Raw genomic sequence first — 14,083 nt, 5'->3', positions numbered from 1 at the left:
TCTATATTCTTTTAATTGTTCATAACAGTTTTTTAATAAATTGGATGCATTATCTAAATCAACTGACTTTGACTGGAGAATTTTAGAAGTCAGGTTTATAATTTGTAAAATTTTACATTGAAAAACTAAAGTGCAAATAAAATTATAATTTTCAATTTGTTTTTTAATCCCTTCAGTTTCATTTCGCTCATCTAACTTAGAGCTGCAAAGTATAACTTTTGTTAAATGTTAAAGCTTTTTGAATTTCAACAAATCTAATTTTAAGCGCAAAAACTGCTTCATAACGACCAGCCCATCTTGTAGGATTAAGTTTTTTTTATTAATAATCCATTTTGACTGTTCGATTCCTAAATTAAATCTGATAATATACGCCATCTTACTATACTATGTCCAAAAAAAAACAAAAACTCGTTGAACAACATCAAAAAAGATTTCCATTTCTGTTATTTCTTTCACAGCATCATTGACAACTAAATTTAAATTATGAGCAGAGCAATGGACATATGCTGCGCTTGGCTCAATGTCTTTAATTCTTTTTTGTAGGCCATTATACATACCACTCATATTGGCAGCCCCGTCATAGCCCTGACCACGACACTTGGCGATAGACAATCCATTTTATTCAATATTCTGTAATATTAGTTCAGAAAGAGAAGAGGCAGATTGATCAACAACTTCATGAAATGCTAAAATAGTTTCCTTAACACATACATTTTTTGGGTTTCCGTATTCATCTTTTTCTATAACACAATAACGATAAATTTCACTTAACTGATCAACCTTTGAAATATCTTGCGTTGTATCAATTATAATGGAAAAAAAAGGAGCTTCTTTAATATTAAGTATTAACTCGTCTTCGACTTTATTTGAAATTAACTGTATTAGTTCATTTTGAATTTTAGGGCTACAGTAGTTTACTTTATTATTACCCTGATCAATAACTTTTTCTAGTACTGGGTCGTATTTTGCAAGTAACTCAATAAAATAAATAAAATTGCCGTTTTCTCCTTTTCCACTACCGAGCTTTTCTCTGTGGCCGCGAAAAGGTAAACTTCGCATAGCTAATGTAAGAGTAATATTTAAAATTCTCTCTAAAACCTGACGCCAAAATAATTTTTCTTTTTTTATACTTTGTTCTAATTCTTCGTTTAATGTTTTATTTAAAAACCATTTTTCATATACTAAACAGGAAATGTAGTGAACATGTGATTGCTCGTGTCTTTTAATGCCATCTACTATGTGTTTCCAATCACAATATCCTGTAGTCCAAATTTCTTGAAAGCCAGTGGATGTGCGATCTCCAAATAGCCAGCATGACCTACAATACGCTTTTTGAAGTATAGTCGAATAACATAGCCACGAACGTTCGATTTTTAAACCAGATTTGGATACTGTAAAATAATACTTTTCAGAAAAAGATCTACCGTTTGAATTTTTAGCGAAAGGCCCTTTAGCTTTAGGTCTACTATGCCCATTTTCAATTATGAACCGTTTAGTTTGAGAATCTAAAACGATGTCTTTAAAATGTCCAATATCCGTCGGATCAGAAGAAGTTTCAATAATATTTTTAAAATCAATATCAAAAGATTCATTTTGATTCGTACCTTTATATGAACAGCATGACAACATTTCTGGGGTGGATACTTCACTTTTTTCACTATCTACAGAACTAAGTTCAACACTTTGTTCACTATTAACCTCGGTATTAACTCTTTTAATTATTATTTCACTTTTATTTTCACGAGGAGTGGTACTAAAAAAAAAACTACTAATTTTAGGCAATTTTAATCATTTTTCTTGTTCTTCCGTTTTTTTCTTACGCTTTTCATACCCACTAGGTATTTTTTTCGACATGATTGATCACAATACCTATACGAATACGAATCACTGATTCACAGCAGAAGACGAAAACAAAATCGGTCTACGACACGTCATTGACTAATAACAAAATTAAATATAAATTAAAAGAACATAATGTAACAACGACTAAACGACGGTCACTTTTTCCTAGAATAGTTCTAATCTAATATAGTATCTAAATATAAAATATAAATGTTACGTTCGGTTTCAAAGACAAGCGATTGCGATACCGCTTCATTGTTATTTCCATTCTACAAATAACAATATCATTAAATGTATAATAATAATATTAATATCGACCATGTCGACGGACTGGTAAATAAAATAATCTATAAAAATAATCGTGATCAGCTATTAAATTTATTTTATTTTACAAGAATATACATATATTTTTAAATAGAATCATATGTATAAATTTCACTAATGGTGATTTGTTTTTGAATGTACTATTTTTTTCTTGAAGGGCCCTCTAGAGTCGTGGGCCCGTGGCCCATTGCCCGTCATGCCACCCTATCGTTACGCCACTGGAAGAGTATGAAGCTAAAGTAACACTTGAAAATTATTCAAACACTTATTTTGCTGGTTACTTGGGAAACAAAAGTTTTAAAAAATTTAAATGTAACAATTGTTCAAATGTCATGATAAAATCTGATGAAGAAAATCAATTAAATGAACAAGAATTTCTTATTTTTTGTAGAAACTATGACTCTAAGACAACTGATATTTTCTTAAAAAGACCAACACATAGCTTTACTCAATTTATTTTTTAGCACAACAAATTATTAAAAAAACAGTTGAAATAATGCCACACAAAAAAAGCATACGTCAATCTCTTTATGATAAAATAAAAAGTCATTTGTCTAATATATGTAAATTTAATGAATCGTGCAGTGACCATTTTAATTATATAATTATTAATTTTATTAATTGTAAACTACTTAGGGATTTTAATTGGAAATCCAAAAATATTAAAAGCACCAGAGTTGAAAAAAACAAAAATAAATTAAGTATTTTAACTAATAACTAAAAAATGTATTGTTAGTATGCATTTTATAAAAATAAAAATATATTATAATGATTAATTGATTTTTATTTATTGTTTCCTTATTTTATTTTTCAACTATTAAACAGTTTGTATTATACACGGTTTTAATAATAAAGGTTTATTTATTTTTATTTCACTACAAATGAACTAGGCATAAAAAGTAGATTAAATTGGTACTTTGGGAAATAAAAAGTAAAAAATTTCGAACACTTCGAAATAGGTGGAACAAAAAAAAAAGTGATCTGGTGAGTCGTATACGTTCTGCTGTATAGTATGACACTTTAATTGATGTATTAAATTTGAATCCAATAAAAAAAATAAATAAATAAACAAAAACGAATTTTTCAAATGCCTAATAATAGCATTAATATAAGCGTAATATTTTGAAGATTAAATTATGTAAAGAAAATGCCAATCTAAATAACTGATGACATTTTCAAGTTTTATTTAAAATCGTTATTATTACGTAATTTGGTAAAAATTTTAAATTCAAATGCACTTAAAATTTTTTTTATAATATGACACTTTGTGTTTTTTCTATTGAGTTAAAGAGAATTTTTTAACCTTCGATATAAACACAAACATTTTTATGGTTTTTAAACTACAAAATTACTTGCAAATTTTCGCGATTTTGACATATTTCGTAATTATTTGAATTTTAGACGCTACACAGACATTTGTTGTCTCTGTCTTATAAGTACGTAGGTAACATAGCAAATTTACGTTCAGCAGATTAGGTAAAGCTTCTTTAATTTAAAAATTAAAGTGAATTGACCTATAATAAAACTTGATAGTAAGAACATTATCTATGTTCTCTATTTAATTTTTTTTAAGATATTTTAATTTTTAAGTGAATTATGAGCATTTTCAAATATTTAATACTTTTCATATCCATAAGTCATAACTCACTTAAAAATTAAACTATCTTAAAAAATTAACTAGAGAACACAGATAAAGTTCTCACTTAAAATTTTGGTAATAGACAAATTCATTCTAACTTTTAAACTAACAAAACTAAACCTAATCTGCTGAACGTGAATTTGCTATGTCGTAAGATATTCTAAGCTGAAGGTACGTTTTTGCTCAGAATATTAAATAATATAAAGAATTAATTAACAGCATATTCAGTAAATAATAATAATAGTAATATTTAATATTAATTTCTATTCTTGGAATAGGTACAAGGTACTTCTTATCGCAGTTTAACAGTTAGGTCTTTTGCGTAACACAGCGTACCTTTACCGCCCGTATATTATGTAATTATTATTAAATCATTATGATTTGGACAATTTATTACTGTACCCGCTACCTATTTACATTCTTAAGCTACTAATCTTGGTGTTCCCATATTGTCTATTGACTTGGACTATCTATGTATATTTAATCAATGTTAATACCTAATTAAATTAATTGTCTTTTTCAGTTTATTGTAAAAATTGGAAAACATCAAAACTCTGATGTTCATAAAACTAATTTAACAAAGATGGTTGCATATAAAACAAGTAAGCAATCAGGTTCCATTATAGCCAAATTATCAGATGCTCATCACAATCAAATTGTAGAAAATAGAGCTTATATGGCTCAAATAGAGAAATGTGATTCTTTAAACCAAGGTAATATAATATTAATATAAAAAATAATAAAAACTTGATTTCATTAAGCAATAAATTATAAATTATAAGTAATTTCAAAGAATTAAGTTATATTTTTTCAAAATGCGTTCCAAATTGTAAAAGTCATTATGATGTAAAAATCAATCACACTAGTTGGAAAGTCCAAGAAGAAATAATACAAATAAGTGCTGATTATGCTAGGGAAAAAATAATTAATGCAATTAAAAATACTGATTTTTTTGCTATTATGGTTGATGAAGCTAGGTAAATTAAATAATTTTTAACATTTGCCTGTAATCTGTTTTTTTTTTATAAAATATTTAAATCAAATTAACATTTGAATAGATCTTATATACAAGAACAGTTGTGAATCTTTATTAGGTATGTTGTTGGTTTTGATATTATAGAAAGATTCTTAGAGTTTGTGGATGTCTCCAGTGGACAGGACGCTAGCAATATTGTTGCAGCCATTTTCAAATGCTTTGAAAAATCAAACATTAATATGAACACTATAATATATTGCTCAGTCATATGATGGAACGAGCGTTATGTCAGGTTGTCTTGGAGGGATACAAGCTAAAATCAAAGAATATTACCCTTGTGCAATTTATACACTCTGTATGGCACATCGATTGAATTTAGTTATTGTGGACATTTGTAAAGCAATCAAAGTATGTACTCCATATTGCAATCCATAATCTTATTTATATAAATTTATAGAATTACTTTTTAAATATTTTTATAGATTGCTCGAAGTGTTTTCAATACACTTGAGTCTGTATATGTACACTTTTCTCGTCAATCCAATAATACCGAGTTGGTTAAAATACAATTACAATTAGGGTTAAAAAAAGGTAACATTCTCAAAGTGTGTGATACACGCTGGGTTTATAGATACAAGAATTGTGAATCGATGTTAACAAATTATTTTGCAATTTTAAGTTTTTTAATCAATGAAGTGGACACTCAAGCAGATAAAGATGTTGTTAAAGCCTATAGGTAATGCAAATTGATTGATATTTTAATATTTATAAAAATTGAAAATTATAACTTTATTATTTGTTATAGGTATTCTAAATTGGATTCAAAAGTGTCAATTCCTTATTGTTATTATTATACTAAAAGAAGTTTTAGGAATTATAAATATTTTAAATACTTCTTTACAATCTAAAACAACAACTTTAGGTAAAGCAAGAAATATTGTCAATGTGGTCATCCAATCATTTATATGCTTAAGGTCTGATGATGAGTTTTCAAAATTATGTTTAACTGTTGTAGAGCTAGCTGAGAGACATAATATATCATTAGAAGTTCCTCAAATTGGTTTGTTTAAAATAATATAATTTATATAAAATCATAGTTATTCACAAACAATTGTTTATGGAGAAAATATTAAATTATTGTTAATGGTTATAAAGGATCAAAACGTAGAAGAACTCAACCGATTCATTCAATGGACTTCCATTTGGAAACAACAATAGGTGCTGAACGAGATGATCAAGTGCTTCAGATTCAGTAGAATTGTATTGGATACGCACAGTTTACTTTCCTATAATAGACACTATTATAAATAACTTAAAGTTCAAATTTTCCGAAGAAAGTCTTGAAATGGCTAGTTCAATTGATTATTTTGTGAAAATGGATTATGAAAAGAGTCAATACTTCATAAATCGTTATAAAGTGTATTATATCACAATTCAAGTGATTTATGTATGTAATTATAATGATATATTATTATATTTTTATTTAAGGATGTTATGAGTATTATCTTAGATTTCACCCAGAAAAAAATGTTTTATTATTAATGAAAAACGACTATAAATTTGATGGAAAACGGGTATGATTTGGAGCCTATGAAATTCATTCATTAAGTTATGAATATAGAATCTTTTAAATTAATTAAATCAACTACACGTTAATTATATGATGTTTTATTTTGATACAATGATATGGCTTCCTTAAAATTATGACAAACAAGTACTATAATCTATTATATTCGTCTTAAACTCAATAATATTATAGTCTTAATTATAAGGTATAAATTTGTATTAACTCTTAAAAATAATTAACCAATATAGTTAATACTATGACACATAGTATCAATTTAATGGAATATTTTTCTTATATTTAATGGTGTCATATGATTAATAATAAAATTAAGCTTATAAATTAAACTCAATCCTATGATGGACTAGCATCATTTTAATGGAATTGTTTTCTTTGTTATCATTGCCGTAATTGAATTATTTTAAGAAATTATTGCATTTTATTCCATTATTTAAATTATATACAATAGGTAACAAGAATTATAGAGGAAAAATAAAACTTAAATAAAAAATGTATAAACACATAATTGTTGCGGAAAAAAATTAAGTTTATTCATTATCAAAACAGTATCAAACAATATCAATATTTACAAGCATTTAAAATAATGAATTACAATTAAAAGAACATTTAGTTCAAACAAATTTTAGTAAATATAGTATTATAAAAGTGTAAAAATAACGAATACAATAACAAAATTTTAGACAAAAAAAAAATTAATAATACTTACAATACATTTTTTTAACATTACAATTTTAATAATTAAATAATATGTTATTTTTTTGGTTTTAATCTTATTATAAACTCATTAGGGAACATTGGTATTTCATACAAATGAATAGGGGTATCATTAAAATAATTTATTGGTTTGAAAACATAATCATCAGTCATAGTTTTACTTATTTTATAGCTTGCCAAATGATTTTCATAACTGATAACATTCATTTTATTACAAAAAAAATATACAGTGTTTTTATTTAAACATACAATTTTACGTAATATATAAACAATCAGTTCATCACTTGAATCATTATTAGTTAATATGAAATTAATCTTATACACAGTATTAAAATATGCAATTTTATCAAAGCATAAAGAGTTATGCAATAAAATCGCATCACCTAAGTATAACTTACTAAATATATCAAAATATGTACATTTATTAGCTTTAGTTCCTTCACTAATTGGAGTATATGAATTATAAAAATTAATATCAAAATTACACATCAATTCAGAAAATTGAATGGAAAATTTTGTGCCAAGAGAAAGTGGAACATTTAATCTTGAGTTAATATTTTTAGTATAAGATTTTAGTTGTCTATGTTTAGATTCAAAAGTGTATGTCCATAAATATTTTAAAGGTCCTGATTTTTTAATTATTGTACAATAGTGAGTCAAAAAATGGTGTTTGGGTTTAAGTGTGTCATTGAACAGTTCTACATACTTTTTATTATGATTTACAATAACATTTTCTAGTTTTAAAATAGTTTCACTATCATAACTAGGCAATAAGAGAAGATCTATCATTTCTATAAAATGTAATAAAAATATCCAAGTTGGATCATTTTGATTAACTAAATCACCTACAAGTAAAGGGAAAAAATGAATAAAACATTGCATTTCTCTCGCCGACATTTTCATATTAAAATTTTTTAAATTTATTAGTTTCAATGGTGGAGACAAATTACCAATTTCAGTTTCCCCATAGTTGAAGCATTGTTTGCGATTATTCAAAGTTAATAAATCAAAATAACTCTGTTTTAAAAGAGTTAAAATAATATGACACATATTATATACTCCCACGCCTTCAAAAATGTCATGCATCAAATCGACAGCATAATTCTCAACAACGTGGTAAGCATTAACAGTATTAAATATTGAATTTTCAAATATTCCGGTTTGTTTTGAATCATATTACCTATTATTATTATTTTATACATGACTGGAAGTATTGAGATATTTGCATAGCAACCTAAAACCATTTGTATAAATTATTTATATAGATACTTGCCAATTTCCTTTGGTGGTGCAGACAATAGAGCAGTTTTATCATTATGTGCAGTTGATGTTAAACTTGATGATGATGCAGTAGAATGATCCCAAAGATTATGTTTGCGTAGTTTGGAGACGGTATTGTGGTATTTTTGGTATAAAATACCTTTGGGTTTTTGTTTTGAAATACTAATAAAATATGTTTCCTAAATAAAAAATCATACAATAAGTAATTAGTTAATTTGTGCATTGGCAAATATAGATATTTTTTCTTAAATATTATCTCATCGAAAAGTAATAATAATACATATAATCATACATATAGATATAATATCATCGATTATAAATACTAGGCAGTATTTATAATCAATATGATAATATATTGGGTATTAAGAGAAGTTTTCACACCTTTACTTCACTCTTAAAAAAATTAACAATATTTTCTGCTATATGTTCAATACATTTTGGTGAGGCATGAAGTTTATACTGAATTAAATATTCAGTTACAATATTTGCTATACTTTTCCTACATTCACTGGACAACTTATTGTTCTTCCTATAGTACTCTAAAATAATGAATCCTTTTCCTGATTTTTTTAAAATGTCTTCAATATTAAACTATAAAGTATAGACAGACAAACATGTATTTTATCAATCAAGTGTAGAAGTCCTGTTTATATTAATAACTAAAATATGTAAATAGGCAATGGCCAATAGATATTACATGATCATTATCCTGAAGATTTATATGATTGGAATTAGTTAATGATTCAGAATCTTCCTCAGAACTTGTAAGGCTATAATCTGATGAGCAGGTTACAGATGTATTTTTTTCCTGTGGTTATAATATGTATGTAAATTCATTGTTAATTTAAAATTGGAATATTTTACATAAGTACCACCTAAGTAAATTAATTACTCACAATAATATTATACTTGGCCTGCCAATTTATTAAATTTTTTTCAAAAATTATTCTCTGCCCGTATTTACTTTTTGGACACAATTCATCCAAATGTTTACTCTTCGTGTATTTTAGGCTCTCGACAGACATGCCAAAATCTTAAAAATTATTAAGTACTGATAAATAACTTATCTATATTTTCCTAAAAATTAATAGTATAATATATTCAACTTACTTGTAAATTCTTGAAAGAAACAATCGCCTTTAAGTTGAATTAATACATTTATAAAATCGTTATTCAATAACAAATCGTTCATTTCTGAGTTAATTTCTGAATCCGTCGGCGCATTTCCATCAAATTCAAATTCAGCACTATTTAATAAACTAGTGAAATTTTCCATGACACTGTACGTATAGGTAACGATTTAATTGTAAAAATAATATTTTTATAAATTATTATAGTTTATACTTTATATTAACACGAGGAACAGGCAATACATAAAATACCATCGAACGTCGAAGTCGCGAGAAAAATGATCGGTTGACGGTAATATAATTGCAAAGATAACAGTCGCGCCGCTGACGGTTGATAAAACCAATACTATTAATAGCACACAAATTCCATTAAAATTATTATATTATCATTGTTATTAAGGATATTTTACTTGAAATAATTATAGTTTTAATTGATAAATTAAACAGTCCCTTTGTCTTTAATTCAAGTATGTTTGTGATAATATTAAATAAACCAACTATTTGTATCTATTATGATTTCCGTTGTATTAATGACCCCAACAAATTAAAATGAAACTATTATTTCATAATTTTAAAGTATTAATTATTTCGTTATATTAACGAAGTTAGATATAAATTTAAATTCATATACAAACATTTTATCGTAAATCTAAGTATTTTTGTTTACTTACTTTAAATAATATTTATTTATCAATTTAATGCAATTCAATTAATTCAATTTTTTTTTTTTCCATTAATTTGAAATAATTCTTATGTAATTGATTATAAACTAATGATTTTAATGAAATAAATAATTAATTGAAGCAAACTCGAATATTAAGAAATCAATGTAATAAAAATTTAGATTTTAAGAAATGTTTTTTTCTGAGTGTTGTTAAAAGCGGAAATGCTTATTTTAAAGAACTGCCTATCTTCTAGTTATAATCATAATATAGATACTATTAAGGATATTTGTAAGAAGGCTACATTTACAAATGTATTTAAATTGTTACTAGTGGTTCTTACAATTCCGATGAGTTCTGCTACGTGTGAGAGAAGCTTCTCGTCAATGCGCCGTTTAAAAAACTGGCTAAGAACAAGTATGGAACAACAGCGGTTCACAAATTTATCAATTTTAAACATCGAAAGAGACATTGTAAACAAAATTAATTCTTCAGTAATACTAGAAAAGTATTCTACTAAGAATAGAAAATTATTATTAGTATAAAATAATATTGTTATGTATAATAAATATGTATATATTCCGTTTAAACTTTATTATTATTATTATCATCACTTGAACAATTATATACTACACCTAATGTATTTATAAGGTATATTATAGCTTTTATACTTAAATATTAGTGTGCTTATGGTTTTGTAGTGTGGATTGGAATGATTATAATAATTATGAAATTGTTATATAGTAAGTGTTTTGGGTGTGGGGGCTATGCCCCTACGGGTCTGTGTCCTCTGCATAATTTTAGCACCCCCAGTGCTTGGCCTCTAGTTGCGCCTATTGTCTCTACAAGGTGTTCCAAATTTCATGTGACAGCGGATTTCAGCATGATATATTTAAATTTGGAGAAAATGACCTATATGAAAACCTTTTTGAATCACGTAATCTAAGTAATTATGATATTAAATATTTTTTTTATTAACTAGGATAGGGAAGTTCGTGAGGTAACTTTTAAAATTCAAATAGGAACCTATGTTTTTGTAATATTATTCGTGTACAGTTTAATTTTTAATGAAATTTGACGCATCGCTTATATTAATGCGTAAATACTTAAAGGAGCTATCGACATCTGAATATTTGTGTTAATTTATAAAATGTCTACTGTAAATAATACTAAAAGTGCTTACGTTGTACGTCTTTACTAATCTTGGTATAGAATTATCAATTTATTACAGTAAACAGTAGTCAGTATAATGTGCAAAAAGTATATCCGTATTATCGCTTGATATTATTTTTATTTATGATGGTCTTTTCATAGTAGGTAGCTATTGCCTATTTCTTTACTGAGAATCGATGAGTTTAAAATTTTAGATAATAATATGTATAATCTAAGAATGTAAGATTGTGATATTAGTGTTTTGTACTTTCAAATTATTTAATTAATGATATGTGTAACCTGTTTAGAGGTACCTAATATTGCCATAGTGATAGTACCTACCGACTTATACCACAGAATATTGTGTTTCAAAGGCTCTTGTCCCACTAGGGCAACGCGACGCGATGCGATTATAAATAAATATCGTTCGATAATCGTTTGTTTAATAAAACACGGGTTAATATATCGGAGACCTCCCACCGACGCGATGCGACGTGACTGCGACGTGACACGAAAGCAACTAATCACTCGCGACTAGTGCTGTCAGTCGCTTGATAAAAGTTGTCTAGTCAACCACATGACTTTTTGTAATATCATAATTAAATTATATTATATTATTATTTGGTAAATATCACTGACAATATGGCAAAAACAAAAGAAGAAAACTTAACTATAAAACTAGTTGAAGCTGTAGAGCATTTCCATGCTTATATAACTTCAAAATACCTGAATACGCTAGAAGGGACATTACAGAAAAGGCCTGGTTAAAGGTAGCAGAAGAAGTCAAAGAGACAGGTAATATTTGTATTTTATTTTTATTATAAGATATAAGATATATAGTATAACATTAGATTATAAATTGTATTATATTATTTATTTTATTACATTATTTTAAAAGTTTATATTAGTAAATCATTATAGATATGAGCAATTTTAGTAATCACACTTTACTCACTTCAAACGAAATAATAATATAACGTAGATAGGTAATAATGTATACTTATTAATATTTAGGTAATCCGTATGTATTATTGTTTATTTTCTGTTTGAAATTCTATTAATAAAATATCCATGTGTAATACTGTAATACAAAAATCTATAAATAATTATAACTACTTATATATAGATATAATAATACTTATACTTGTTATATATACTTTATTTAATTATTATTAAATATTATTTCTAAACATTAGGTTATGCTTATGAATATTAGATATTATCATTTTATCAATTTATTTATATAGTTATGTTAAAAACTATACACAGTTATTCCACTGCCATGGCAGTGATGCATAAGGTTTAACAAAATATGAAGACAAATATTCTCTGAGATCACTCGCTGTTTGTGTCCTTGGCAACTCATTTTGATCTTGGTTGTCCCTGATAAACTCGTTGGGTACTTGGAAGTCTTCTGGATTATTTACATAAAAATCAATGGAAGGTATATACTGCCGACCTTCCCTTTTACGTATGAAATTGTGGAGGATACATACTGATCGTATTATATTGTTTATGGTAATTTCATTAGTGCATCGTATTGGTGACATCAATACTTGAAATTTTTGTGACATCATGCCAAACGAACACTCAACAGTTTTTCTTCCTCTACTGAGTCTGTAGTTAAATATTCGTTTTTTATTTGTTAATGTTCTCCGTGGGTTTAGTCTCATTAAATTTTTTTTCAAAGGGAACGCTGCGTCGGCTACGAAATAAAATGGAAAATTAATTTCGTTAGGGTCATTAGGCAATGGTCTTGGATTTGGCAAATTTAAACCATCTCTTTCAAGCCAACGACCCATTCTTGATGCTCGAAAAATACCACCATCACTATTTCTACCTGCGAAACCAGTTTCTATCATGATGAAGTTTCCATCAGCATCACTGCAGGCCATTAAAACAATTGAATGGTATGTCTTATAATTGAAATTAGTCGACCTTGTATTTGGAACTTTTTGTATTCTTATGTGTTTTCCATCTATAGATCCTACACAATTTGGTAAATTCCATAATCTGTAATACTGATTAGCTATACTCATCCATTTTTCTTCAGTTGGTATTGGCATGTATTCGTTAACTAAATAATCCCATATTTTTTTTGTAGTTTCCGAAATGATTTGACTTATTGTGTTAGCACCTCGAGCAAAATAAAATGCTAGGCTGGAATAAGTAGACCCTGTTGCCAAGTACCTAATGTAAACAAAGTTTTCATTGATTTTTAGTTTATAAATTTCCTCTTTAAGTATAAAAGTAAATAATTGATGTTTTATTATTTTATATTTTAGTTACATTTTGTAAAGAAAAATGGAAAAACCTGAGAACTGTCTTTGTCAGAACTAATAAATCAGCACCTAGTGGATCTGCTAGAAAATCAAAGAAACCGTAATATTTAAATGAACATTTGCAATTCCTTTTACCATATGTAAAACCTAGCACTGATTTGACTACTTCAGGAAATCTTCCTTCTCCTACCCCAGATCACGACATTTTATTAGAAAATAATGAACAAAGCGACACTGAAGACCAAGATGAAGATCTCGTTCAACAAGAACAATACTTTAGTGACAAAATCACAAGTAAAAACCATGACGTTTGTAGTCCTGAAGAAAAAACAAAAGGTACCAAGAAACGAAAAAGTGAACTTAGTCAAGCTGACCAAAGTTTTATTGATTTTGTGAAAATGAAGAAAACCAAAATGTGTGGAGAAGATCCTAGAAGAATGTACCTTCTTAGTTTATTACCTGATATTAACGCCATGACCGATAAACAGATGAGAAT

At 26.7% G+C, this 14,083-nt stretch overlaps 3 protein-coding genes across 3 annotated transcripts; all 3 read right to left on the bottom strand.

Annotated features, from left to right (window-relative positions):
* Nucleotides 1–618: 618 nt before the first annotated feature.
* LOC112593428 (zinc finger MYM-type protein 5-like) lies at nt 619–1,854 on the bottom strand. The gene is made up of 3 exons (XM_025337821.1): nt 1,832–1,854; nt 930–1,753; nt 619–740 (listed from the first exon to the last, which is right to left on the bottom strand). Exons 1-3 carry the CDS (start codon nt 1,852–1,854, stop codon nt 619–621), a joined length of 969 nt encoding a protein of 322 aa, XP_025193606.1.
* A 6,479-nt stretch (nt 1,855–8,333) lies between these two features.
* On the bottom strand, nt 8,334–9,637 carry LOC112593427. The gene is made up of 4 exons (XM_025337819.1): nt 9,472–9,637; nt 9,258–9,394; nt 9,059–9,169; nt 8,334–8,540 (listed from the first exon to the last, which is right to left on the bottom strand). Exons 1-4 carry the CDS (start codon nt 9,635–9,637, stop codon nt 8,334–8,336), a joined length of 621 nt encoding a protein of 206 aa, XP_025193604.1.
* A 2,927-nt stretch (nt 9,638–12,564) lies between these two features.
* Nucleotides 12,565–13,371, bottom strand: LOC112593426 (protein ANTAGONIST OF LIKE HETEROCHROMATIN PROTEIN 1-like). The gene has a single exon (XM_025337818.1). It carries the CDS (start codon nt 13,369–13,371, stop codon nt 12,565–12,567), a length of 807 nt encoding a protein of 268 aa, XP_025193603.1.
* Between the last annotated feature and the right edge of the window lie 712 nt (nt 13,372–14,083).

The sequence above is a fragment of the Melanaphis sacchari genome, unplaced genomic scaffold (genome assembly GCF_002803265.2).
Source record: "Melanaphis sacchari strain LSU unplaced genomic scaffold, SCAv2.0 Contig2045_pilon_pilon, whole genome shotgun sequence".
NCBI lineage: Eukaryota > Metazoa > Arthropoda > Insecta > Hemiptera > Aphididae > Melanaphis > Melanaphis sacchari.
Note: the sequence above shows the minus strand (reverse complement) of the source record. Positions and strands in the feature narration are given on the sequence as shown.